General features: G+C 42.1%; 3 protein-coding genes across 11 annotated transcripts in view; 1 reads left to right on the top strand and 2 right to left on the bottom strand.

Moving 5' to 3' along the window:
- The window catches only part of RAB8B (RAB8B, member RAS oncogene family), a 31,542-nt gene extending 30,869 nt beyond the window's left edge, over positions 1-673 (bottom strand). For 3 of the 4 annotated variants that reach the window (XM_072871459.1, XM_072871458.1, XM_072871461.1), the window contains exon 1: positions 429-673. In XM_072871459.1, the coding sequence (XP_072727560.1) occupies positions 429-552 (124 nt within the window). In that variant the 5' untranslated portion in view covers positions 553-673. The remainder of the gene's footprint in view (positions 1-428) is intronic. The other variant, XM_072871457.1, reaches the window with a different exon arrangement.
- The window catches only part of LACTB (lactamase beta), a 44,175-nt gene extending 17,847 nt beyond the window's left edge, over positions 1-26,328 (bottom strand). For 2 of the 5 annotated variants that reach the window (XR_012043984.1, XR_012043985.1), the window contains exons 1-6: positions 25,802-26,328; positions 24,745-24,811; positions 22,290-22,480; positions 21,586-21,931; positions 19,757-19,922; positions 14,837-17,311 (exon numbers count right to left, since the gene is read on the bottom strand). Coding sequence is in view for 1 of the 5 variants with exons in the window: in XM_072871455.1 (XP_072727556.1) it covers positions 16,768-17,311; positions 19,757-19,922; positions 21,586-21,931; positions 22,290-22,480; positions 24,745-24,811; positions 25,802-26,104 (1,617 nt within the window). In the remaining 4 variants the exon portion in view is untranslated. Of the gene's footprint in view, positions 1-11,990; positions 12,533-13,266; positions 17,312-19,756; positions 19,923-21,585; positions 21,932-22,289; positions 22,481-24,744; positions 24,812-25,801 lie in introns of those variants that run through there. The other 3 variants (XR_012043987.1, XR_012043986.1, XM_072871455.1) reach the window with 3 other exon arrangements.
- Positions 7,688-13,243, top strand: RPS27L (ribosomal protein S27 like). 2 transcript variants are annotated; one of them, XM_072871463.1, is made up of 4 exons: positions 7,688-7,812; positions 9,080-9,188; positions 11,558-11,668; positions 12,765-13,242. In XM_072871463.1, the coding sequence occupies exons 2-4, from the start codon at positions 9,170-9,172 to the stop codon at positions 12,791-12,793; spliced, it is 159 nt and encodes a 52-aa protein (XP_072727564.1). In that variant the 5' UTR covers positions 7,688-7,812; positions 9,080-9,169; the 3' UTR covers positions 12,794-13,242. The 2 variants fall into 2 exon arrangements, with proteins under 2 accessions (XP_072727564.1, XP_072727563.1); XM_072871462.1 differs by lacking the exon at positions 7,688-7,812 and adding an exon at positions 8,353-8,502 and having other exon boundaries at positions 12,765-13,243.
- Positions 26,329-26,698: the final 370 nt, after the last annotated feature.

Here is a 26,698-nt window from a genome sequence, read left to right as displayed (position 1 = left end):
CAGCTCGCATCCTGCGGGTCCCGGGCAGGGGCCGCGCCACTGAGCCGCCCTCCGGCCCTCCGCGCCGGGGACAAACCCTTCCCCCGCGCAACCTGCCCGCACCGGGGCCCCCGACGGGCCCCCCGCCGCCTCCACGGGGACGGCGGGAGCGACGCCCCCGAGCGCGGGCGGGCTGGGCTCCCGTTGCCCCCGCGGCGGCCGGGGCACGGCGGCGGCGGGGCCCATAACGGCCGCGGGGCTCCCGCCCACTCCCGCGCAGCGGCAACGCACAGGCCGCCGAGCGCGGCCCCAGCCCCGGGCGGCGAGACGGGCGGCGCCCCTCCGTTCCTCCCTCCCGGCCGGCGGCTCCCCTCCCGGCGGGAGGGCCCCGGCCGGGACCCCTGTCGCCCCCGGGATGGCGGCGGCGGCGGCCGGCCGCGGCCCCTCACCGATGGTGGAGATGAAGGTGGTGTTGAAGGCGTCCTCGCTGAAGCGGAAGAGCAAGCAGGTCTTGCCCACGCCCGAGTCCCCGATCAGCAGCAGCTTGAACAGGTAGTCGTAGGTCTTCGCCATCTTCCCTCGGCTTCGGGCTCGCCGCCGCAGCAGGAGGGGGCGACCGCGGGAGGGAGGGAGGGAGGAAAGCAGGCAGGGAGCGAAGCGCCGCCCCGCCCGGCGCCCACTCACGGGCGGCAGCACCGATTCGCGTCACGGCGCGCCGGAAGCCCCCCGGGCCCGACGGGAGATGTAGTCTGCGGGCGACGGCGGCAGGGCACCCGCGCGGCCGGCGACCCGTCCCTGCTGCCGACTGGAGCCGCCTCGGGGAGCGGCACACGGGCGGGGCGGAGCGGAGCGCAGCGCGCTGCCGCCGCCTGCGCGTATCTTCCAGTTTAACGCGAAGGCTCTGGCAGGCGCTGCCGGCGCGGCCGTCGTGCGCGGAAGCCGCGTGCTGTGCAGCAGCCGCCTCTCTGGCGTCGCCGGCCCGCACGGGCGAGAGCGGCCAACCCCGCGTCTGCCTTCCCCTTCCCTGCGGTGCTGGAGGACCCTGCGGGCAACGCGTGGCCCCACCGAGCCAAGAACTCTGCCAGACACTTATCTGTGTATTTCCATGTGAACATAGATGTAATCTGTGAGGTTGAGTTTAAAAACCTACACGCGCTGACGCTAAGTAAATTAGTGCCCAAACCGTTAGGTCTGAGACCTTGCCTTCTTGGTGCTCAAATGGCAGTAGATGCACGAGTTTTCTACATAGAAACACACGCATCCTGAATTTAGTGACACTTGGAGAATTGCTATAGCTGAGCAACCAGATGGCCTCATTCTGCAAGGGACTGGGCTAAATTCTCTTTGGAAACTAGCTAGATTTGTAAATAGAGTCATGTATTTATCTGCTCAAGTGACACAATAAATAATGGCATAATACTGCACATCACCAATAAGCACAGGTGAAATGTGAGTGCGTATGTGGCCTCAAATGTTTATGTGTTGCTTTGGGAGTGTCTAGTAAGGAAGAAACTGTTGTTCACACAACAGAAAAATTATTTTCACAGTCTCAAGTAGCACTAAAAACGTGGGTATTCTAGAACAACATATGGCTATTCTAGAGCACTTCAATAAACACTTTTCCCCATCTTTTTCCACTAATAATTATCTCTTGATGTGAGGCAGCCTCATTATGTATTCATTATGCTGTGTTCCTCACAGGATGTCATAAGGCACTATAAAAACAAATAGCATTACTGAAACACTTTAAAATGACAGTGAAGAGCTATTGCTTTAATTTAACTTAAAAATTGTAGCCTTTAGACAAGCTATAAACAGAAATCTCTAACAGTATAAATCACTGCAACAGTTCTCACTTCCCTCTTAGGAAAACAAAGGGAAAAGAGACGTTTTCCCCAAATCATTCATTTAAGGGTTTGTCATCCTGCAAGGCCTGAGCCACAAGCTTCCTTTCCAGATCCCTCCAGGCTTCCCCTCAGCTCCATGCAGGAACGGCCCTTTGGCACCCACTGACCAGGGCACCACTCCTGCTAGTCACCCAGCAGGGCATCGTGATCGACAGGTGCCTGGAGTAAGGCAGGAGTGAGGTGCAGCATTAGGAGGCCCTGAGGGCCCCTGTGATTTCTCTTTAGCTGCAAGTGTTTCAGGCACCCTCTAGATGGGATTTGGGGGTGCAAATGAGATTCAACTGCCTAACAGCAGTCCAGAGATACCTGCTCATAAGTGTCTCCCATCTGCAGCCAGATCTATTAGTTATAACCCAGCCTACAACTGTAAAAGGTCCTTTCTCACTTCTTGTGGTGCTAATTTGCAAATATATATGCTGTGTTCTATGCAAAATCAAACAAAATTAGTTTTGAATATTAAAGCTCTGTCATACATGGTTAGCCTCCATATTCCAAGCACACAAAAAATAACTCCATGACATTAACCTGCAATTTGATGGGGTGAAATAGGGCTAAACTAGTCTTAACGCCTGGCTACTGCTGTATTTGTGCAAAGTATTCTGAGGAATCACTCCAAACAAATACCTTCAGCCATTATAAACCCTGAAAAAGCAAAAGCTATTCTGCTCCTAGTTGTTAATTATTCCAAATCTTCCTTAAGGGTCTCAGTTTGGTGGTGTTCCTGGCCAATATATGTTAGTGATAACAAACCATCAAAAATCCAGTGACAGGTCTGATGTAAATCTCCGTACAAGGTGAATCCAGTAAGAGCTTGTCATGAATGCTAATCTAACTTCCAGTTAATTGTATCAAAATCTAATTTTATATCATAGATGCTGTGTTTTGATTCAAGTAAAAATTTAATTGTTTGATTGAGACCGCTGGGAGACCAGGATATCACGTGTTAGAGCAGAATCAAGGCAGCAAAACAACAATGGGGGGAATTGCCAGGTTTTTTTGGTTTTTTTTACACACTTGGAGACCTCTGCCCAGTGCAGGGTGGAATTTGGAAACATGGCTGCTTGGTTCATTTTTGTACTGTGTAATTAGCAGTTGGGCTGTTTAGATGTTAAGATGGGTTGTTACAATACTTATTACAACATTTAAGTTTATAAATTATAATGGCAACCTGGCACTGAAGCAGTCAAACCAAATTGGTTCATTATTTCACACTAGCATGAATAATCAGATTATAGGAAACTGCAAATGAAAAACTAATCTCTGAAACATTTCCCTGTATCTGTATTTTCAGAGACATGAGTTGCTATGTACTGTAATTACGGCCATACTGAAGATCACTACACAATCATTTTTCAGCACTGAAGAGAGTAATTTTGGGGTTAATATTCACTCTTGAGTTTTATGGAACAAATAGGCTTCCATAAGTCTCTGGAGCAATATGTTTGCGATTGCCATCTGTTACTCAAGAGTAGTTTTATAGAAAAATAATGCAAATTACTTCCCTCTTTAATTACACTGGTGCTTTGCAATACTGTGTTCTGTTCTGATTTGGAAAAGTGCCAGTTTGCCAGATTCAAGGGACAGATGTTTACTTAACCATGAACTTTAAAAATGAGATATCAAAATTAAGAGTTACATTTTTTTATTTTCTACAATATGGAAAAACTGTAATTGTACAATTGTATACCTTGCAATATGTTAGTAAAACTTTGAGGAGTACTATCAAAGCTGTTAAGGCTCAATAACTACGCCACTACGATACCTGTCCCATGAAAATACTTTGAAGCTCAGTCTTCATTATTGCACTAAATTGGAAAAGGCAACATTTGTTTTATATTGCATTACAGTCAAATAGATCAACTACAATTAAGCATTTCATTTTTTTCCGACATGGGAGAACCACTGAGGGGAACACTGAACATGTAGGAAGTAGAAAATGTTTGATACTATGGTTTACCTTTTGTCACTATATAAGAGCAGATAGCACCATAACAGTGTGATGCTGATTTGTACCTTCAAAAAAGCAGAATTTTGAAACCCTTTACAACCCCTAAATGACCACCCAGTTTTGCCTGAATACCACAGTTGAAGCTCATCCAATAAACAGATGTTGAGTCCCAATCAAGATACGGCAGAATTCCATTAGTCACTCAGGTGTATGTAAAGTGCATCTGTTAAAGCACTCAGTTTAAGAAAGGCACTAATATGAATAGCAAAATGCAATTACTCCCTGTATTCATATGCAATAAATTCAACAATCTTTACATACACATTAAAAACCCCAGAAAATACTTGTGACTAGTTTACCAACACCTACATTTTTAAGAAAAAAACAGATTACATTGCTATGCATTCCCACTCTCACTTTTACTTTCTCAAATGATAGACATCATTACTTCTAGCTTTCAAAAATCCTTTTTTCCCTCAGTTCAAAGGTGAGACTGGCTAAGTAAAAAGAGAACTGTGTGAAAATCTGTCTTTAATCAAGCTCTTCTATTCAATGCATACAAAATTGTAGGAAATTTTAAATCTTAATTGTTTAAGTACAAGGTTTCAAAAAAACAATAGAGTTTAAAACATGTTGGTAGAACCAGGATCCTGTTATTTTGGCACTAATTGGAATCCACAGGTCCAAGTCCTACAAAAGATAATCTTATGAGGCAGTCTTGCCCCGAATGCCACCTAACTGCAAATCATTAACGTGAGCTTTGCTCCTCAGCTTTTGGACTCTGCTAGCTAATGTGATAATATTTTTGATGTATATCTTTAACAACTCTGGTTTTGGCAGATGCCTCTGCAATTTATTATTGTTTGATGACCGTCATGTGACACTCCTTTAAAAAAAGTCACTTTATTCCCCAGTTCCAGTAGATATGTCTTTCACTGCAGGTAGATACTTCTATGCTCATTCTACACTTTGTCTTACTGCATTTGATATGTTGAAATGTCCTGCTTTGAAGTCCTAGTTTTAAGAAGATCAATGCATGGGTTTAATTTTTTTAGTCTTTACAAAGAACAGCACTCCCTTTTACTCTAGGAATCTAAATGTATGAATTTTCCATATGTATATGCTGCAGAACTTTATGTAGAAGAGGTTAAATCAAGGCATTATTGGAAAAAAATTACTTAGAATATGTACAGTTCAATTCCAGAAAGGAGAAGCACTGTAAGACTCTTATCCGTAAGTTCCATTAATTTCAAGATTTGCTGTTACAGTAGTGCTAAAAGTGGACCTTGTTCGAGTTCCAGTGCTAATCTAAACTATCTCAGCATAAGGATATTTAAACTAAATTACTACATGGCATGGTTTGCACCATGTAGTTATAATCAATTAAAATGGTAATACTTAATTCTGCAGTACAGGCAAAACCACAGGCAGACTGTGTTCCAGATCAAACACACCACTTGAAGTGAACTTACTTATTTTGAGTGCAGCTTAGAGGTGGTTAGTGTATGGAAATCTAAATGGTCTTAATGATAGTACTACAGAGACACCCATCCACATTTTAGTATTCTAGACAAACCACTATAAGCATTATTAGGGTGATTTTTTTTTTTTAATCAGTCAATACTCACTTCCTCAGTGACCACAGTCAGTTTAAACGAGGTTTTGTAGTAAACCCCGCAAAAAGCCTGTATTCTCGCAACATCAGACAGCAAATCCTAAGGACCCACCCAAAGTCAGCTGCAGAAGGCCACAAATGGAGCAGAACAGAGTAGCACTGGCTGTCAGCAGGTGCTCTGCTGCTACCTCCTTCGTTGCAGGGAGGGCTTGCTGGCTGCACCAGCCCAGCAGGAGGCCACCACAATGCATGTCAGCAGAGGCGCAGATTCAGCTTTTAAACAGCAAGAGACTGCTGCTCGCAATGCAGAAGAAAACCCCAACTGTCATTATGTTGTTTTTAAACATCTCCAGATCAGCTTTTGGAAATTTTCTGTTGTCACTCTGGCAGACAGATAATGTTTCTTTTCTCTAAAATGAGATCAAAGTCTTTGTTTGCTGGGAGAAGGCTGGAAAGAGGAAGTAATTCTCTTAGACCTGAATCTATCTGGGTCTCTGTAGGCCACACCACTGTGGTACAGACCGCATTTCTCTCCTCGGTAACTCGCAACTTAAACTCAGTGCTGCATTTCTGTGTTCTAAAGAGTATACTTCAAAAAAGCTTCAATCATAAGATTGAAGGTAATGCATTAGAATTGACTAATTCAGCAGGTCACTGAACTACAAGCAGTTATGAAAAGGAAATGAATCTCCAAGTAAAACCAAAATAGAGAACCAACCAGAGGAATGTGTCCAAAACACATCCTGTTTCAGATCATCCTGTGTGCCCCTCCTTCCACAGAAACCAATTTTTAATGTAAACTATGACTCTAAAGTCTTCCTCAAGCACCAGAGGCTCCTTGCAGGAAAGACGTTTAAGAAGGGAAAGTTAGGAGGAAGAGGTGAAGGAGGGCGGCACTTTTAGAAGTTCTCTTTTTTTGTTGGTGGTGCTTTATACATTGTGAAGGTATTTTCTTAAAGAAAAACGTAATTCTCCTTCAGATTCTGAATCAATGAGCTTAGCAGATTCTCCCCGTTCCCTTCTGCTGGCAGATAAATAACATAGATTTGAAAAAGACTGAAAGGTAGTAGGAACAGATAAGACTCAAGAACTGACTCTGCGCTGATAACTGGTTTATGTTCCTAGCTTCACAGGACAGCATGCAGAGGAAAGTATGAGTCAGAGCCTTTCATATTAAATTCCACATGATATAACAAGAAATACTTCCAAAATACCTCTATCTGTGTGTCATCACCACTCCAGCGCGCAAGGAATAAATGCTAACATAGCATTACAATGTTACAAGACAATGGTTGTGATGGCAAGAAGAGGAAAACCAATATAATGGCTTGGAGCACTACAACACATGGGTCTATTCTTGCAGAATAATGCAGGGTTTTGGGGTGGGAAGAAAGTATTTTGAAAGTTGTGTACAGTGTCAGCACTGGAGAGGCCATCCCAGCTTTGAGAATATTATTGGCAGAAAGATATACTTCTATAAAACTTCCATCTTCACTTGTGCTCATGGCAAACTTTTAAATTATTTTTTTCTAAATGCATCAGCTCTCTCTTCAAAAAGGATGTGGCTCAACACGCTGCCTGTCATATGTCTTGGAAGACTTTTCATACTAAGCAATTTTCATAAGGTCTACTTGTGCCACTTACTGGACTTCTAGGGAATTACAGTTTTAAATGTTCCGTGCTTGATTAGATTACATCCAAGTCTTTACAGATTATATTTGTTATTATTTTTATTGACCTACGCAGAAAACCACTCAACCTCTTACTAAAAAAATTAATGACAAATGTTTTTTTCATTCCCACTATCTGCAATATTTTTATTTCTCAAAGGTTGTCTAAATCGGTTTACACACGTGAATGATAACTAACAGAAATTCTTCTGCATTTTTCTTTTTGACTGAGGTGGGAAACTGCAAAAGAATACGCACGTAAGTACAACTTCATGCAATGTGTAATTTAGTATGAAACGACATATGAGGGACAATTTAGTGAGCATCTAACATAAAAGTAGATGGGGCTTCTAGATTCCACTTGTGACCTGAAAATACCTGTGTCATGTAGTAATCTGTTAGAGGGAAAATGAGCAGATTTTTTTAAGAGAGAACTGCAATCATATTAAGGCTCTGTCTCTCTCTGTGCTTAATCCGTTTCTGAATGCCAGTGAGAGGGAACATTGTGGTCCTGCCCTACCGTAAGCACTGCAATGGCCGTTATGAAAGGTCTCACGCTGCCTCTCCCTGTCAGTGCCATGTCGTCTATGAGAAAGCAGTCGGCGCGTTACCGTGAGCTCCTGCAGAAATCTTCTACAGGAAGCTAAGTGAACGCGCGCACACTCCCGGCACTAACTTCCTCATCAGTTAAAGGTAAGCAAATCCAGTTACGTGCGGGGAAATGGCACGACGGCGTTTCTGCAGGTACTGCAAACAACGCCGCTATGAGGGCGAGACTCCCGCCCGGTTTCCGGAGGCCCGTCAGCAGCCGCCGCGGCAGCGTCGGGCCCGCTGCCCCCGGCCTCGCCCGCCCGCCCCCCGGCGCCGCGGCAGCCTCGGGCCCGCTGCCCCCGGCCCCGCCCGCCCCTTCCCCCGGCGCCGCGGCAGCCTCGGGCCCGCTGCCCCCGGCCCCGCCCGCCCCTTCCCCCGGCGCCGCGGCAGCCTCGGGCCCGCTGCCCCGGCCCCGCCCGCCCCTTCCCCGGCGCCGCGGCAGCCTCGGGCCCGCTGCCCCGGCCCCGCCCGCCCCTTCCCCGGCGCCGCGGCAGCCTCGGGCCCGCTGCCCCCGGCCCCGCCCGCCCTTCCCCGGCGCCGCGGCGCCTCGGGCCCGCTGCCCCCGGCCCCGCCCGCCCCTTCCCCCGGCGCCGCGGCAGCCTCGGGCCCGCTGCCCCCGGCGAGCCCCGCCCCCCCGAACACACCATAGACCCGAGTCCGCCGGGCGCCCAGAGCAGCTCGAGCTCCGCGCCGCCAGCGCGGCGCTGCCCTCGCGCCCGCCGGAAGCGTGCGGGGAAGGGGCAGGCCGGGCCGGCGGTGGCAGCACGGGGCGGCTCCGCGGCAGACATGCCCGTGAGTTGTTTACCAGCGCCGGTCGGGCCTTTCCCGGGGCACGGACCGGGCCAGCGGCCGACGATCCGTCCCCCGGGGGCCGCTCCCGGCTGACACCTGCCCTCGCGCCTCCTGGGGACGGGGCGCGCGCGCGTGCGCCAGTCCCGCGCGGGGCCCCGCGTGACGGCAGCCACCCCAGTACCGCGCGCCGCGGCCGTCGGGGCGGGGGGGAGCGGAGCGGACGCGCCCGTCCTCGGCCGCCGCCCCCCGAGGGACCTGGCGGCGCCGCGCCCCGTGCCCGGCAGGGACGGGCGGGCGAGCTGCCGGCAGAGCGGGGAGCGGCTGCGGTCGCTCAGGCTTCTCGCCGCGCCCGCCTCGCTGGCAAACGCCGGTACCCCGCCGGTACCCCGCCGGCGGCTGCGAAGGCCCGAGATGGGTCTCGCTGTCCCCGTCACCCTCAGCCCTGCCGGGGAGGTTGGCTCTAGCGCTGCGGCCGTGCTCGGGGAACAGAGCGAAGGCTATTTCGCGGCATCCAGTCTGTCCCAGCAGCCTGAGCGCTGTTTAACATGCAGTGCGTTTTTCCTCTTGTCCTACCCAGCTGGCTAAGGACCTAGTGCATCCCTCCTTAGAGGATGAGAAGAGAAAGCACAAAAAGAAACGTCTTGTGCAGAGCCCAAACTCTTACTTTATGGATGTAAAATGTCCAGGTAAGTATTTAAAATGTTTGTATCTTACCAGAGGAACAAAACTAATTTTGTATGCGGTTCATCTTCATAAAAGGTCTGATTTTAAATTTTTTTTTTAATCTAAATGTGGTTTATCTGTTCTGTAGAGAAAAAAGTCTGTATACTGCTTCGGGTTTTTTTTAACAATAAAAGTGTTTTCAACCTTTTTCAAAAGTTAATTTAAACAATCAGCTTTTTATTTTATTTTCTGGAGGTCTGGCATGAGATTTTGTTTTGTGTTGTTTTTTACCGTTATGAAATCCTGGCAAGTAGGGAAAAAAAACCAAACCCCCAGCTTTGGATGTATAAGAAGTGAGATGAAACAGATGCTTGAAAGCATCCACGGCACAAGTTTCAAATAGAAGACAACATTGTTTTCCTTCTTTTCTAAGTTGGTTGATTCTGGAAGAGCAACCAGAAAAACTTCCACAAGGATATACACGGGCATACTGGGACTTTACATAGAAAGTAAAACATACACAACTGCCTTTTTCGCATGTTGCTGTTAAGAAATTATCTGACATCTAGCTCACATATACAGGAGTTATATTTAAGGTGTTGCCTGTGTCTGCTTTTCACAGATTTTCATTACTTTGGCTCAGAAACATCTGTATAACCAACTTCTCTTTTATAAACTAAACCATGGGATTTTCTAGCACAATTACAAGAGTGTGCTCTACCAGCGAACAGTTTATTTGATCAGCACAGCTACATCCATATCGAGGCACAGAAATTGTCAAGTGTGGTAACTTATCTCCTAGAAACTACTGCAATATAAGATTACAGCAGTAAGAAAATGCGTATCACTACTGTCAGTAAGGCTCATCCTGACTAGAAGCAGGGAATTGTTGCTGTATTCAGGTTTTCTTATTATCTTACTCTTTCTTAGTAGCTTAGATTTATAAGAAGCTCTGAGACATTGTTTTCCATCTAAAAGCGAGGTAAATTCACTAAAACCGTTTGAAAGTAAAGTGTGGTTACTTTTAGAAAAATACGTGGTTGAAGGCTAAGCCACTGACTTTTTTAAACTTTCTTCAAACCAGTGTACGTGCATGCGTATACTAAGATACAGTTAAATGTCAACATAGGCCCATAGGTCATTGGTTATCTTCATTATTGTTGGATTAGTTGGTTATTGAGTTTGAGGGATATATAGAGCAAAGCAGGAGAGCTTCAGTAGTGACCAAGCCCTAAGCACGAGGCACTGAAAATATCAGACGGCCTTAAGCATCATTCAGTGTTGCTGGAAGTTGCTACCTAGTTACTGAAATGGATTGGGCTCACTTCCCTGCAAAATCCACAAAATGAAAAACTCATCAATGTGGAAGTTCACATTCATGGAGGGAAAACATTTGTTATGGTTAAATTTTAGCTGCTAGCAGTTTTTTGCAAACAAGTATTTGTGCAGTTACTATTTGTGATTTCAACAAAGCAGAACTCTTATTCTGTCTAATAGGAGTTCTCTCTACCAACCAGTTCTCTTGTCAGAGAGCTTTCTGAGGACCTTCCTCACAACACATATTCTGTCTTATCTTTCTGGTCCACACATGCTGAAGATGGAATCTATGTTCACCTTTATCTATTTGTCTGTTTTCTAAATCCACATACAGAGTAAATCCTTTACAAGTTTTCTCCTCCAAAAATTCCTCTTGGCTAATTAAAAATACTTTTCAGGGAAAAGAATGAAAGCAGGGAAAATTCCTTGGTCTAAGCCATGTATGAGAGTGATTTCATTCTTTCTTAAGTCATAGAATTTAGAAGTTGTAGACGAAGTGTTGCTGATGCCTCTCCTTGCCTCTGGAATTAGTGAAGTTATTCTGTGCAAGTCATCTTGTTTAAATATGCTGCTAGCTTTGTAGAGTGCAACCAAGCACATGCCTTATGTGTACCAATTATTAAACAGAAAGCAAACACAGATTTGAACAGCAGTGTTTATATTCACAGCTGCCAGACTTTGTCAACAGCAGTGTTCTACTATTACAAGTTAAATATTTCTCTAGCTAGATCAGTTCTTCTGTTCCGCAGAGAAGGCTAGTCTCGAACTCCTTGACTTTTTTTGCACGAGACATACTACAGGCAAATTCGGGCTTGTCAGCCATCAGGCTGTGTTGATTTTCATATGGGGAGTCATAACAGTTTCAGTTAACTAACTTGCTTTCATATGCATGTTAGTACAAGCAAGTACTTCAGACCACAATAATGTTTTGCTTTGTTTTACTTGGCATGCTGTGTAGTGAAATATAGATCCATTTTCAGACAAGTGTATTTAGAGTATCTAATTCACTTACACCTGCTATTAAAAAACTAATCTAGAAATACTCAATGGAAAGTTTAATAATGCTGTTTTCCAGGATGCTACAAGATCACCACGGTATTCAGCCATGCTCAGACAGTAGTTCTGTGTGTAGGGTGCTCAACTGTCCTGTGTCAGCCTACTGGGGGGAAAGCCAGGCTCACAGAAGGTAAGGGGCAATGTTCAGCAGCCTAAAATTTCACTTACATAAATGCATTTATGTATTTATAGCCTGCAAATATTTTCACTTTGATTTTGAAAACTGATACTGGAACGCTTATTTTGCAAATTGCTTAGAGTTGGCTAGTAAAAACATTGCTAGTGGGCCCTGAATTGCAATTTTTTCTTCAGATTCTTGGTTTTAAATGGCTATACAGATATGCCAGGCAGCGAAGTAGCTACACTGTGATCAAACACACTTGATTGTAGGTGCTTTGACTTGTAATTTCTTTTAGCCTATCTGTAATAAATACTGCCTATTTAATTCTGAGCTAAGTTTAGACCATTAAAAAGCACCATTAAAGGAATAGGGTACTTTTGCCAGGCTAAAGCAATTCTGTGCCACTGCTAGTCAGTGGTGGCTTGCCTGGTTTTTTTTAAACAGTAATACTGTAAGGCAGTTCCCTGGCTCACGTTACTTAATCAAAATTTGTTTTGTATAAATTACAAGGGAACAAATAACCACTCATAATTATATACAGATAACTAGTACGGCACCAGTATCTTGAAATGCAACCCAATGTCTGGGGTATATGAAGAACACTGGAAACACCAGAGGGTTTAAAAAAAATTAAAGAACAAATCCAGATTTTATTCATGTTTTGTTTAAAGGACAAAAGGTAAATATATATGCAAATTACACATAGTAGTGCTTATACCATGTGCTACTATATGGATGTAGTTTATATGAGGACAGAATACCTGAAGTAAGGCTGCTGAGCAGCTGGAAAGGTATCAACACTCCTAGCAGCTGTTTCAGCTTGGGGTTTGTATCACTAAGGGATGGAACAGTAGACTGACATTTAAAAGGCATCTGGAAGAAAGAAATAGCAGACCTTAGCCTTATTTTAAGATGATTTATATGACAGCTATGTTGTTCTGGCTGAGTTAGATAAGACTCAAAGAGCTAAATCTTCACCTATTCTGGTACATGAAATTTAAATTTATTGCATGAGTTTTCCTACTTAAGTTGGGTGGGCAATTTTCCAAGGCAGTCTAACAATTTAAGGTCTATTCATATCTATACTCATGTGGTTTCTTTACAGGCTGTTCATTTAGAAGAAAGCAACACTGAACAACTTCAGCACGTGGTTTTGGATCTGTGTTCCTGAAAGCCTTACCAGTTTAAAAATGCCTGTTAATACAACAGTGTAATTACAATTGATTTTGTAAAAATTACATGCTACTGGTGACCAATGAGCTGGAATCTCTTTTTCAATCAATGATTTGAAGTGCAAGTTTGCAGACAACTGAGCTCTATTTTTATAATTTTACTTTTAAACAGTGTATTGTTAATTGGGTGTTGTCATTTAATATAAAAACCTTGGACTTGCTGCATCCTTCTCCTTGTTAATCATCAACTACAGCAGTGTAATGTGTATGGTGACAGAAACTGCTGTAAGAATGCATTTTGTATACTTTATTACTGCAGCTACCCTAACTGCAAGGGTTGCAAAGGCTAGATGGATTTTAAAATGGCTCGTTTGCTTTCAACATTGCTTTAGTCCCTTTACCATGTTGAATAATGTGATGATAAATAAAAATATGAAGTTACTCACTTATGTTCAGCTGTTTTTCTGGAATGCATGGTTTTTCCCTCCCTCTAATCTGGTCTCAAAACTGCATTTGGTATTCTATACTGAGATTTCTATACAAAAAAAGGAGTCTTGCAAAACACTGAAAGCATTCAGTATAGAGAAGGCATATGGTATATAAGCAGCTGTAAGTCAGCAAACTACACTAACAGCTGTGAATGGTATCCAGTCATTAAAAAAAAACTAGTACAGCAAAACCATGCATATTTTCAGTATTAAATACCGATGTTAAATAATTACCTTTTTGCAATGAGGGGAGAGGTTTTTAGTTTGTTTTTAAAAGCCTTCCCTTTCTAAATGGCTGTTAAAAAGTGGATTTTTTTTTTTTTTAACCATGAGAAAACATTCAAACAAAGTCTTACATGTATCTTATTTTACTAAATAATATCTCAGGTTATATATCAACATCTGTTTCAAAGTATCAGGTGTCCTGGTGAGCTCATTATTGTTGGGAATTTCTATTTAATCTATTCTTTTTATGACTTTTAAAACTTGTACGTTTCTAGTCAATTAAAAAAACCCCAAAACCTGATACTACAATTCGTTACATTTGCAAGATAAGTTTTATTTCAGTTAATTCAAACAGTGAACACTTATAATTACCAGATGCAAAAAGTAGGTGTTTGATACAGAAATATATGCACCAATTTAGTATACATGCCTTTTAAGAAAAGTACAGGTTTATGTCAGTGCCATATTATGTTTTCACAATAAAGGTTAATTTAAGAGCAAGTTTATCATGAAAGCTGCTCTTAATTGACCAGTTTCCCACACTTAATGCCAGTGAGTCAAATAACTGGTTTCAGAACAAAGTAGCAGTATTAATTCACTTGTGACCTGAATACATGTGCTAAGGCCAGATTGATTCCTAGTCTCCCATATCTCTGCCTTCTCTTCCTCCACCCTAAAATATAAGAACTCATGATTAAGTAAATACCAAATCAGAGAAGGTCAGTGACCCATTTTGTTCCAGGTACTGGAAGACAAAATTTAGACATCATAGCATTGGCAATACTGTACATGTGACAACAGAGGTTTTTTAAAAGCTTTAAGTTACAGGAGATACAGTATAAAGAACATGGTATGCATATAAGAAGTAAGTTGGTGGCTAAACATACTCTATGAGGGGACTGAGACACTGTCATTAATATCTTGGTGTTAGAAATGCCTTAGACACTTCTTACCATTATTCACTTTCATACATACTTCAAATATTTACATTTATTAGTGTTTGGTCCTATGCAGACATGCATAATGGTAAACCTATGCCTTCTACATTCTGAATCTTTGTCTAAACTCAAACACAATGGTCAGTGAGTGAAATTTGTCTTCTCTCAAGTATGCAAAATGGTTTTCAAGAACAATAAATAACATTTGCAAAACAGATGCATCATACAAGAAGAGTATGTTATAAATCCTAAAATAACAGTGTTACTTTTCAGATATTCTATATTTAAAACATTGTATTTGGTCTATTTCTATTCATGTATTCTTCAACATGAAAACAACTCAGAACTACTTACTCGTTTCCTGTGTAAAACAGGCAATGACTTCTGCTGCTGCATGTTTACCCAGCTAGTACGTGCTCAAGACCAAAAAAAAAAAAAAAAAGAAGTTGCTATTGTAGAAGATGCTCACCTCCAGTACTTCTGTATTAGAACTGTAAACAGTATCAAAGACTTTAGTGGAAGAGTAGATAATTTATTGCCTGACCAAATGAAAGTTTGTTCAGAAAGGTTCTCTCTCTTGTCTCTACTGATTTGATATTCTTGAGATAAAGACAACCCATTATTAATGAATAAAAAAGTGAAGTTTTGGTGAGTGGGCTAGAAAACCCAACCAAATAGTTTAGGTGTAAACTTTTACTGTTTTAAGGCACAAGAATGATTATAATTATGAAGAGTACTAAACCAGTCCTACTAGCTTCAATTAAAAATGTAGGTAAAATATTGACTAATAACTCAAATACTCAAAATACTAAGTTTCCTGGTTTTTTAGTCTTAGGTAATAAATGTTATCATAGGCATACTGGGAACAGAGATGACAGCATTTTGTTTCGTCACAGGGCAGGTAACAACTATGAAGTTAATACTAAAAGCACTAACTTGGGAAAGAAGCAGGTAAGGTTATCTTCTGCTAGCTGTTATCTAAGTCATCTTACTCCTTCAATTCAGAGAAGCAGAGAACAGTGCAGGGATGTAAGTATTCAAACCTTTCCTGAAGGATATTTTGTTTTGTCTCACCCTGGAAATACTGTCTGATGTAACTGCAGGGGAAGTGGGGTGGGGGTAAATCTTGGAGATCCTGGAGATTTTCCATGCCATTATGGAATATATAACATGAACATATTCAGATGTTATTGTATTCCTGTAGTAAAACTGAAGATTAGAAAACGCTTCTTTGGAACTCTACCACAATTTCTTGTTCAACCATGTGCAAAAGTAACTGCTTGAGGCAGGTCTCCAAATGGAAAAAAAAGGATGGTTTTCAAAAAAAACCTCTCAAAGTCTGTGAGACTTCTACTACTGGCTTCAAGAATGGGCTTTAAATTTTATTGAGTTATTTGAGTTCCTAATTCCTATATCTAAAGGAATATCTACATTACAGAATACAGTGCCATTTCTGGCTACCAAAGTTAGCAAGTGTATCATTCAAAAACAATGAGACAGTTTGACAGCTCACCATGTTGTGCTATTCGGGCATATTTGACTGTGGAAATAATACCCTTATTTCACAGTAAACTAGTTTCACACATTCTCTGTGTCCAATAAAAATGGAAGAGAAGACATCTAAATAACAAAAAGATTTTTACTTACATTATTCTAGCTTCATTCTTTTCTAATTCTTAACAATCCACAGCTCTGACAAAAGCGTACTTCTGGTACAAATCTGCATTCTGGAGGTAGCTTCAAGATTTGGGTTTTGTTGGGTTTTTTTGCTTTTTAAGCAAATAAGCGCTATGTGAAAATATAAAAATCAACAGTAAAACAATTTTCCTTTAAAAAGTAATACTGAACAGTTTTCACAGACTGGAACTGTGAGAATAACGAATTAAGTCTTTGTGTGCTCAAATCAAGATGAGAAATTTTTCAAAAGTTTAACATTTAAGGTAGATAATTTGTTGTTGTACTTCTCGATGCAAGAAATCAATGCTAGTTTTTTATACCTTGGTCAAGTGCTTGACTGGATGAGAAAAAAAACTTCTAGTATAATGATAATTTACTACAGGAAGTCAAATTTGACTGTTACATTCTTCTTTTCTGTAAGTTAGGAACTTCCCTGAGAGATGAATTCCAGTTACACGTAAGTTTAGCACCACTAGTAGAAGTTAATTAATTGAATTTTTGATACTTTTTCTTCACGTATTCTTAGTGATCTCAGAGTCCAATTACACCCTTCTCTATTTGTTTATCATGTTTCAGTACCTTAAGTTCAGTTACACGTATCTCTCTTTTTAATGTATATATTGTGCCCATTTTTCTTTATCAAATTCCCTTGCGATCTTTAAGGCAGTGCTGTTAAGGGAAACAGATTGCATATTACAGATAATACTAACAATTACTCCCCTAGGTGGTGCCACTAGCCCAGTATCTATAGCTTCAGAGTCCAACTCTTCAGGAAGAATTAGGAGGACACTACTTGCCCCCACTGCACCACCTGTATGAGATGCATAGTGTCTCTGCTGTCTGCAACAGCCATATTGTTGTTTTTTCTCTACTACAGCCCAAGCCATTCCGTATTTACCATCCCTGTCCCATGATACTTCCGTTTTTGGCACTGGGGTCCACATCATTGCGACTGTGTCTGGCTTGAGGTACCCAGGAAGAAGTTTGCCATTAGTGTTTTTAAATTGTCCAGCTTGATAACTGTATAACAAGGCATTTCCAAATTTCAGAAGGTCGCCTACTGATGACAGAAAGCCACCACCAGCCCACTTGTAAGAGTTGTCCACATACGGTGCATTTACCAGCCGTCCCTTTTTGTTGTAAACATAACACCTAGAATTCAAGAAAATTCAACTTGTCATTCTCAGATACTATGCACAACTATTTTAAGCTGCCCTACCTTAAAAGAGCATGAGAGCTTATATGAGAACAAGCTAATACATGCTCAGTCTCATGAAATGGTAGGGTTTTTTAAAATATATTGTTCTTAAATATATTTCTTGCAGAAAAATCAACAGGAAATTCAGATGGGAAAACAAAAATTAAGGTTATTTCTTAGGTTAGAAGCTTAGTTTCAATAAAGGTACTAATCCTTCTACTTACTTTTAGGATATACTAAGAGTAAAGGCAATATACAAATACAAGATGCAACAGAACTCTATAGATCAGCCAGCACACAACTTTTCTTAAATCCCTGTACTAGACTTAAAGTGTTTTAAGAAAGAGGAATCCTACAACTACGCCGTGATTATCAGACACTGAGCTGAAATTTCACAGGTGACTGCTCTGAGACAGTAGTTTCCATTTATGCTTGATTTCCCCCCACTGCCCCATTACAGTTGCCATATACTACAGCAACTGAATATTCTGGAACTACTAAGAAAAGTGAGAAGCATGGAAGAGTTTTGCAAAACCTGTCATTAAAATACAAATTCGAAACTACCAACCAGAATTCCAGAATGAACTATCACGAACAACACAACAAGAGTGCAGACTGAATCATGCTTTTGAAAGAAACAGTCCAATCATGACTGGATTAATTTCATACAACATATGAAAAGGAATGTTGAATACCTATATAATATGATGAATTTCAACCTTTGGCCTTTAGACCACAAGAGGTCCACAACTTGGAGAGTTGTGAAAAGGAACTACAAAAAAAAAGGTGGGGAGGGGAGGCAGGGCAAGCCTACTATCAAACAGTACAGAGGTACATTCCCTATCTAGTCTGCACTTATATTGGAAAACTTTTAGGGAACTTCTGAAAGCCATAACACTGAAAATCAGAGGTTGAAGCAAAGGAAGAGAGACAAATGGTCCAAGACTACCATCAGCTCTGCCAGTGACTTGACTATCTCTGTGTCCCTACAGCCAGTTTTTCGATCACAATAAAACCTGTTACAAGGATGCTGAAATGCTTGACTTACACCTCTAATAGATTCAGAACATGAATTTTTAAACATTTTCATGTCAGTGAAATATAGTATAACCAAACCACTAAACAAACCACGACATGTCAATATGTTCTTGTTTGAGGCACCAAGCTAGCTATTCGTGGAAGCAAAACCATCACATTAGCATCTCAGTTTTGCTTAACAATAAGTAGCCCAGAAAAAAACCCTAAAACAGCATCTGTCCCAATTCTTTCACCCCTACCATACTTCAGTTTATAAAAGGATTAATATATACACATGTTTAAAAGAATGTGACTGTACAAGCTTGATAATTTATGAGAACATCACTAGCATGCAGATTTACAGCCAGAAGAGCCTCTGAAAATTTGCAAGCAAAACAAATATCAGCACAAAGCACCTTAGAATACAGCAGTAAAGCTATCCCTAAAACATTACAAACTGCTTTGTGTGTTGTGTATGTACACACACTTTAAATATAGACTTATATGTAAGTACTATAAACTTTGGATTCAACATGCTCGTTACCATTTTCATTCTTTGAGAGCATTTTAGAAGCCAAACTTTTAAAAAATTTGTGTCTCATTTTCGTGAGACTTTTTCCATAACCTGCTTTCGTGATTCAGTTAGAAATTTTGGTGCAGGAGAAGAATTAACAGGTGAGTCAATAAATCAATTTCAGAGCCCAGACAGGTAGGTCAATAAAATAAGACTGGAGAGAAAGACAAGAAACTCTACCCATACCCACTATGCTGGAATGGATTATCCAGTTACATAAATGTCTCTGGAGGTTTTTTTGTTTTTTTTGTGTTTGTTTGCTTGGGGTTTTTTTTAACTTAATAAAAAGAAATCAATTGGTCAAGCATGTTCTGTGTTAAATAGAATTTTAATTCTGGTTAAAATTGATACTACAATTTAATTTATGAAAACTTTGTGTTACTGTGAGACTAATACAATTCCACAGAACTCTTAAAATGTCAGTATATTAAGCAAACCAAGGTTAACTGTATATTCTAACATAATCTCCTAATTACTCCTTTATTTTACTCTATTTACACTTACCTGCTTATTTGTACCCAAAATAAGTGCAAACTACAGAGTCACCCCTGCCACTCCCCCCCATACATACTCTTATAACAGGAAATACTTATTTCCTATTCTGTAATTTTACATGCTAATTACAGAACCAATACCATAATGCTGACATAAAATCAGTTACATGACTAACTTTGACATAACATAAGCCACTTAATTTAAAAGCCTGAAAGAAAAAAAAAAAATAAAAAATCACACATTCTTAATTCAGTTGGCTTAAAGATAGAAAGAGCAACAATTGTTGTGGAAAAAAAGTTTCATCCTTGTTTACCTTGCTCTGTTATATATCATTGCTTCATTGTCATCTAGTACAGTTGATAGCATATCCAAATCACGAAACATTTTTAGCATATAATCTGTAAATTTTTGTCCTGAAACTCTCTCCACAACAGCGCTTAAGAGAGTAAAGCCATACGTTGAATACAAGAACTGACTACCTTGAAGAAACACAATGAGAAAGGGAGGGGGGGGAAGTTAGCCACATGATGCTTAAATAGAATCTGAAGGATAAAATTTAAGTAATCACATGTGCAAATAAAACTATATATAGCAATAAATAACCAATTAAAAGACTCCCCCTCCAGCCTCATTTTAATATTATGTGAATCACAAGCTTATGATACTGGGCCCCAGGAATTTCTATACTGCCACAGACACACATGCTTGCTAAGTGCAGGTAGCTCTGAGAACAGCGCTAAAAAATTTCCAGGCATCTGTGTGTATAGCCAGGTTTCATGCCAAGATGTGAAGACTGACATTTAATATCCTTTCCACAATATTTACCATACCAGTTCTAACAAGAATGTCTGGATTTGAAAAGCTGAAGCAAACCATAAAATTACTTTTTAAAAGAGGCTCACCTACTATGACTTGTTTGGGCGTCTATACCCTAGAGATGGAAAGACAAGGGTAGGACTTGCTCAAGGTTTTCAAAGGTCTTGATCACTTTTATCAGAGTGTTCCTAGTTCTAGGTTTCTAGTTCTAGAATATCCTGAAAGATTATATGAACACTAACATGCATATTATTTAAGACAATATAATTTATTTACAAAACAATGTTTCATTTTAAAAATCTCATACTTGCAGTAACGCCTTTTATGAAACATCTACATATCAAGCAGCTGCCAAGCTGCCTACAGTTGAGACAGATCTCTTATTTGAAATCGTTCCTAGAACTCTCCAAGACAGTAAGTGGTTAACTTCTCCCCCTTCCTACCCCTCTCCCCTTAAATGCACATTATTTACTGTTTATCAGCAATGCACATCATTTGCCTGTTAACCTAACTCATTTAGAACTTACACCTGAAGTTCCTCAGTGTCTTCTCTAGAATTAACTTAAATAATTCCAACAATAAATAACCTCAACAGTTCGGTGATTCTGTGGACTTTCTGCAGACTTTTTTAGCTCTGGTTTAGTGCCTCACTATATTTTTTTGCTTTTGGTTCATATCTAGAAGGCCCAGAGCATGAATACAGCAAGTTGGTATTAGAAAATACTTTGTAGACACAAATTTGTTACCAAAATTATAATCTGCTTTAGCATTTATAAATTCAGTAACTGGTACATTTCATAGCACTTACTGCATTACTTAGAGCTCCTGGGAGAAAAGTCTTGTTTCTACCTGAGGTCCCACTTTCTCTTCTCCCCTGCATTATCTGTGACTCTTTGCATTACCTTTTAAGTCTTGGCTACATCACACTTTGAACCTGCTGGATTATGGTGCAGATACACTATTAGAAGGTATCTATATAAGCATAATTCTTTAAGTCAGTAGATTGGTAAAGATATCTATACAAGACTTCTCTAAAATTGAACTGATAAAATCCTGATCAGTTCAGTCTTCAAAAGTTACATCAGTTTTAAGACAATTATATGACCAAATGGTTTGTGCAGAACAGCCCAAATACTTCTCTGTTAAGCTTTTAATGGGGCACAAAAAGAAAAAAAAAAAGGGGGGGGGGGGGGGGAGGCAGAATAAGACAAAAACCCCACACAAATACTCTTTACTGGACTCTACTATCCTCATTGCATGTAAAACAATTTGAAACAAAAATTTCACTAGAAGAGCACATTTTGGTCAAAATGAATAGAAACGCACCTGGTTTAAAGAATAGAGGATCATTTTTAAATATCTTCAGTGATTCAATCACGCTTTCAAATTTTTCCTTCAAATAATACTCTTCTTGCTCAAATTCCTTGTCTCTCCTGCCAGGTTTTGAATTTTGGCTTTTTACCTCACCTTCATGTTCTTTCCTTGGTTTGACAGAATCAGTCTTTTCAATCCCTTTGCCTTCTTTTTCTTTTTGTTCTTTATCCTGGTAGGGTTTTGTTAGTTTAAATGCTCTGCTTGCCTTTTCCTTTTCTTCCTTTACTTTTTTAATATCTTTTTCATAGTGACGAATCCCACTCAAGTGTGAAACTAACAGTCTTGTAGTAATAGCGACCTAGGTAGAAAGGACAATATTTAAATGTGAGCTCTCTTCATTAAAGATATGATGCACACTAAATCACCAGAAAAGTAAAATTCAACATGATGAGGAACAAAGATATAAGACCTTTTAAATATCATGTTTTAAACCCAGTTAAAATATATACATATATATGCACACACTACACACTTGATATAAAACTGAAGATCCAAATTTCCAGCATTGCTTTTTCTAGCAGCAAACATCAGTACTTGTCTAAATGTTTTTTGATGTTTTACAGGAATAGGTCCAGATACAGGCACCTGTACACATATGGCTGTGCAATGACAGGAATGAAAATCCAAAAAAGTGTTACCAATGAACAGTTACATACCTTTTCACCCTCGTAGACTTTTTCTGGAAATTCAGGGACATATTTCTGCACTGGAGCATCTAAATCCAGTTTCCCCTCTTCCCACAATTTAGCAACAGCCATCATTGTAAGACACTTGCTAATACTAGCAATTCGCATGATCGTCTCTGGCTTGCATAGGACACGATTCTCTACATCAGCATAACCCAAACCTTTAAGAAAATAAAAACAATGTGGTAAATATTTTGCAGAGACATGCTGAATTAATTACTTGCAATGAACTAGATTTACTGGCTCTTTAAAATGTTTTTCCTCTAGCTAAACTGGGACATGAAGCATTGGACCATCCCTGTTCCTGCTTCAATTAAGTTAATAACATTTTAATGTAGTAGGAACTGTTAATCAAAGCCCATTTTATTGGCCAATGGAATCCCAAGTTACTGATTAAGACTACAAAACAAACCTAATGATAAATGAGATAGGAGAGTAAATTTCAGCTTAATCTTCAGAGGTCAAATATCCAATGTAGAAAAACTAAAGAGACCAAAATCTAGACTGTAAAATAACTGACCCAACAGTCATAAATACTGCTTTTATTGTTCTGAATTAATGGTTGAAACAGTAAAAGGTCTTATTTTATCAATACGGAAATTGAGAAAGGAAATCACTCACAAACTCATAGCAACTACCTAGGCTGTAAAGCTTCACAAACCAGTTATGTTTCAACATCACCCAGCATGATTTCAATTAAAAGACAGCTTAATAGTCTCCATACCAGCGTTTTCCTATGTAACCAACCCACAAGTCTGGTAGCAAGAACTGGAATTAATAAGGCATTATCAAGCTCCCATATTAGTCTTCAGTTTGAGCTAGGTTTGAAAAAACTGTGCAAGGGATGTTGCAGCATAAAAAGCAATGAAATGCAGTAATAACATATTTGCAGTTTTCAGTACAAGCAAGGCCTGCAAGCGATGCATGTCTGCCTATATAAAACTGTAGTCTAATAATGAACTACTCACAAAAAAAACCCTTGCCAAAATACAAGAAATAAACCAGATGACACGTCAGTTGCCCAAGACCCTTTCTTTTACGCAAAGTTGCTACCCAAGTGCTTGCATGGTGCTTGTGAATGCAGATGCTGTACCCCACAGTGAAAATACCTTCCAAATCTCAAATCACTCCCATCAGTTTAGCAAGAAAGCAGGTTTAGTACTGTGGTCACAGAATACACGCAACTCACACCTGTTCCTATATTTTCCTCCCACAGAGAAGGGAGGAGGACAACAAAATGAGCCAGAAGTCTGCTAGAGCAGTGTTACCCACCTCCCAGCTGCCTTACTCAAGGCAGCGTTGTTCTCTATATCCATATGCAGTAGGGTAGAGAAAGCTCTGCCATGGCTTATGCTCCCACATGTAGTTGTCTTGCTACTAGATCTGGCAGTCCTGGTGATAAACCGCAACCCTGGCACTAGCTCCCTCAGACACTTCCCTGCATGTCAAGGAAGGGATTCTGCAGAAGTCTTATAAAAAATTCTGGTTTTGTTGCTAGGTAATTTGAGACCAGAAAAAGCTATCTGCTTTGTGAAAGTTTGTGATAAAGTTCCTAGCACAATTTTCTTATTAGGCCACATTACAAAAGGTACAAGAGGCTCTCCAACTCACTTTTGTCATGATGCAAGGGAAATGAAAACCTATAATCAGCTTTATACATATATAAAAGTTAATGCAACAACAGAATGTCAGAAGAAGGTTAGTAACAATCTGACAAAGATTTTTTTTTTCCAAATTCTGTAACACATTAATGAAATATGTTGCCATTTACTACTACCATTTAAGTTGTCCAAAAAACCCAAAACACATTATGAAAATGTTTCTGAAAATAGACACACAGTTTGGTGGGTTTTTAAAATAAATATCAAATGTCTACATTATATGAGCAGTACTAACAGACTATTTAAAACTAAACTGTGTAATCAGAAAAATCACTTGCAATTTCTGGATGACACCTGTTAAATCTCAGTACCTTCCCAGTAAAAATCTACACCTCAGCCCACAAATGGGAGACAGATCACCAAATGTGAGCCATTATTACTTTGACTATCAAGTTCCTGTGGGAAGAACAGTTCTTTACCTCCTATATACAATTCTACCAGACCACTGTACAGCTGTGTGCCTAGAATATAAGTATATTCAAAGACCGATCTGACAAATTAATGGAAGAAAGGTTCCTAAACATAACTGTTGAGATACAGTTACACATTCAGGGAGTTAATAAATTATCAATTCCTGGAAATTATTGAAGTTTACCAAGGAAAGTATCACTTCATACTCTCTAGGCACCTGTTTCTGGCCACTGTCCGGACACAGGACATCAAGTGGATGAAATCCCAGCCTGATCAGTGTGTCCAAATTGTTCATTTTTAAAACGTTTATCACTTCCCAACAGCATGCACAGCTACTACTCCCGTATACTAACCTTCTGACCAGACTTCCTTTCCATCTACAGAAACTCCAACTAGTATACCTGGGATTCCTGCTTCATCCTGTCAAAAAAATTGACAGAAGACATTAGGAAGGATCTTTACAGTTAAAAAACACCTTCTCCCAAACCCTAAAAATACAAAAGCAATCCTACAAATACATCTGCACATTGTTGTCACATTACAGTTGAAATTTCGTTAAAGACTAGTTGGGCTGAACTGATATGAACTGCTTTCGTAAAGCAGACATTTTAATCCAGCAACTGGGAAAAATATATCTAACAACAATAATAATTTAAAGAAAATACTTTATTTAATAATTTAATTAAATTAGCGATCAGTACATGCAAGAAAAACTGAATAGAAACAAAACATTACAGAGTTAATATGCAACATGCAAACTGTATCATCTATTAGCAAGCAGAATTTCGAAGGAGCTTCAGTTAGATTTTCAAAGTCACTACAACGTGCTTTTTAAACAACCCCCTTGCCTCTCTCTCTCCTTCCTACAGCCTTTAAGGCCTTCCCTTGTTCTCAGATACCCCGTACTGCACCATACTTCCACCAGCTCCCCACATCAAGCTCTGCCTGGCCTAAGCTTCCCAAGCACTGCCAGCCTTCACTGACACGACATTAAGAAGAAAAATAGTGACATATTCTGTAAGACAGCCACCGTGACATTCAGCGATTCATTTGTGACCGCTGAGCGGGAGCTCAACGAGTACGCAGGAGCTGCGGGCGGGGCGGAGGCCCTGCGCGCCCCGGACGGGACAGGACAGGACGGGGCGGGCGGGAGCGGCTCCTCACCGGAGAGCCAGCGGCTGGAGGTGAGCCCCGGCAGCTCGGCGGGGTTCGCCCTCCCCCTCCAGGCGCGGGTTCCCCAAAAAACGTTCCCGCCCGACAACGCTTGACCGAAATCTCTTGCAGCGATGCCGAAGTCCACGGAACGAGATACAAGCCCACCTCCCCCCTCACGGAGGTGAGGGCTGGCTCGCACAGCACCAGACACGGGGTGAGACCCGCGGCTCCTCTTCAGCCCCGCTCGCTCAGCACCTTAATCCTCCGCAGCAGGTCCCTGCTCCTCTCGATGGCCGCGCCGAAGCCCCGAGGGGGCGGCAGCGGATTCGCCTTCGCCTCCGCCTCCTGCCCGCCGTCAGCCTCGCAGCCCGCCGGCGTCGGCACCTTCACCCCCAGCGCCAGCCCCAGCGCCAGCCCCCAGCCCCAGGGCCGCGCCCCAGCACCGCCGCCCCCTCGCCGGGGCGCCGACAGCCGCCCGACCCGCCCGGGGGGCGCCGACAGCCGCCCGGCCCGCCCGGGGGCCGCCGCCCGCTGCAGGGCCCGCGCCAGGCCGTACATGACTGCGCCGCGCCTCCTCGCCACCGCCTCACCGGGTGCCCGCCAGGCAGTTCCAGCCGCTCCCGAGCGTTCGCTCGGCCGAGCTCCGAGCGAATCGAGCGAGGGCAGCCGCTCGCCTCACGGCGTAGCGCGGCTCCGCGCCCGGTGGCGGGGGGGCAGGAGGCAGCGAGGCAGGCGCAGCCCCGGAGCCGCTCGGGGCGAGCGGAGTCCCGGCAGCGACGGGCCGGGCCTGGCAGGCCGCACAGGCTGCGCTTCCCGGCGCCCCGCAGGGCCTCTCCCGAGGGCGAGGGACGGGAGCCTGCCGGCATGGCGGGCTCGGGCGGCCGCCGCGCTGTCGGGAAGCGAGCGGAAAGCGGTGGCGAGGGGGACAGCGCAACTCGCTCTTCCGCAGGCTGGATTAAGGGCAGGTTAAAACCGGGCTCGATCTGACGAGCCGCCTGCCGGTGCCGTGACCTGCGCCCCTCTCCGAGCCTGGCGGGCAGCTAACGGAACGGCCCTCCGGCCGGGGCGGCGGCGGGCCCCGCGGAAGGACGCCCGGCCGGCGGCCTCCTCCCCGGCAGTCGGGCCGCTTCCCCGGGGCTCCTCACGTCTGGC

This window comes from Ciconia boyciana, chromosome 8 (genome assembly GCF_034638445.1).
Source record: "Ciconia boyciana chromosome 8, ASM3463844v1, whole genome shotgun sequence".
In the NCBI taxonomy this organism is placed as follows: domain Eukaryota; kingdom Metazoa; phylum Chordata; class Aves; order Ciconiiformes; family Ciconiidae; genus Ciconia; species Ciconia boyciana.
The sequence above is the reverse complement of the archived record's forward strand: the minus strand, read 5'-3'. Positions and strand labels throughout refer to the sequence as shown.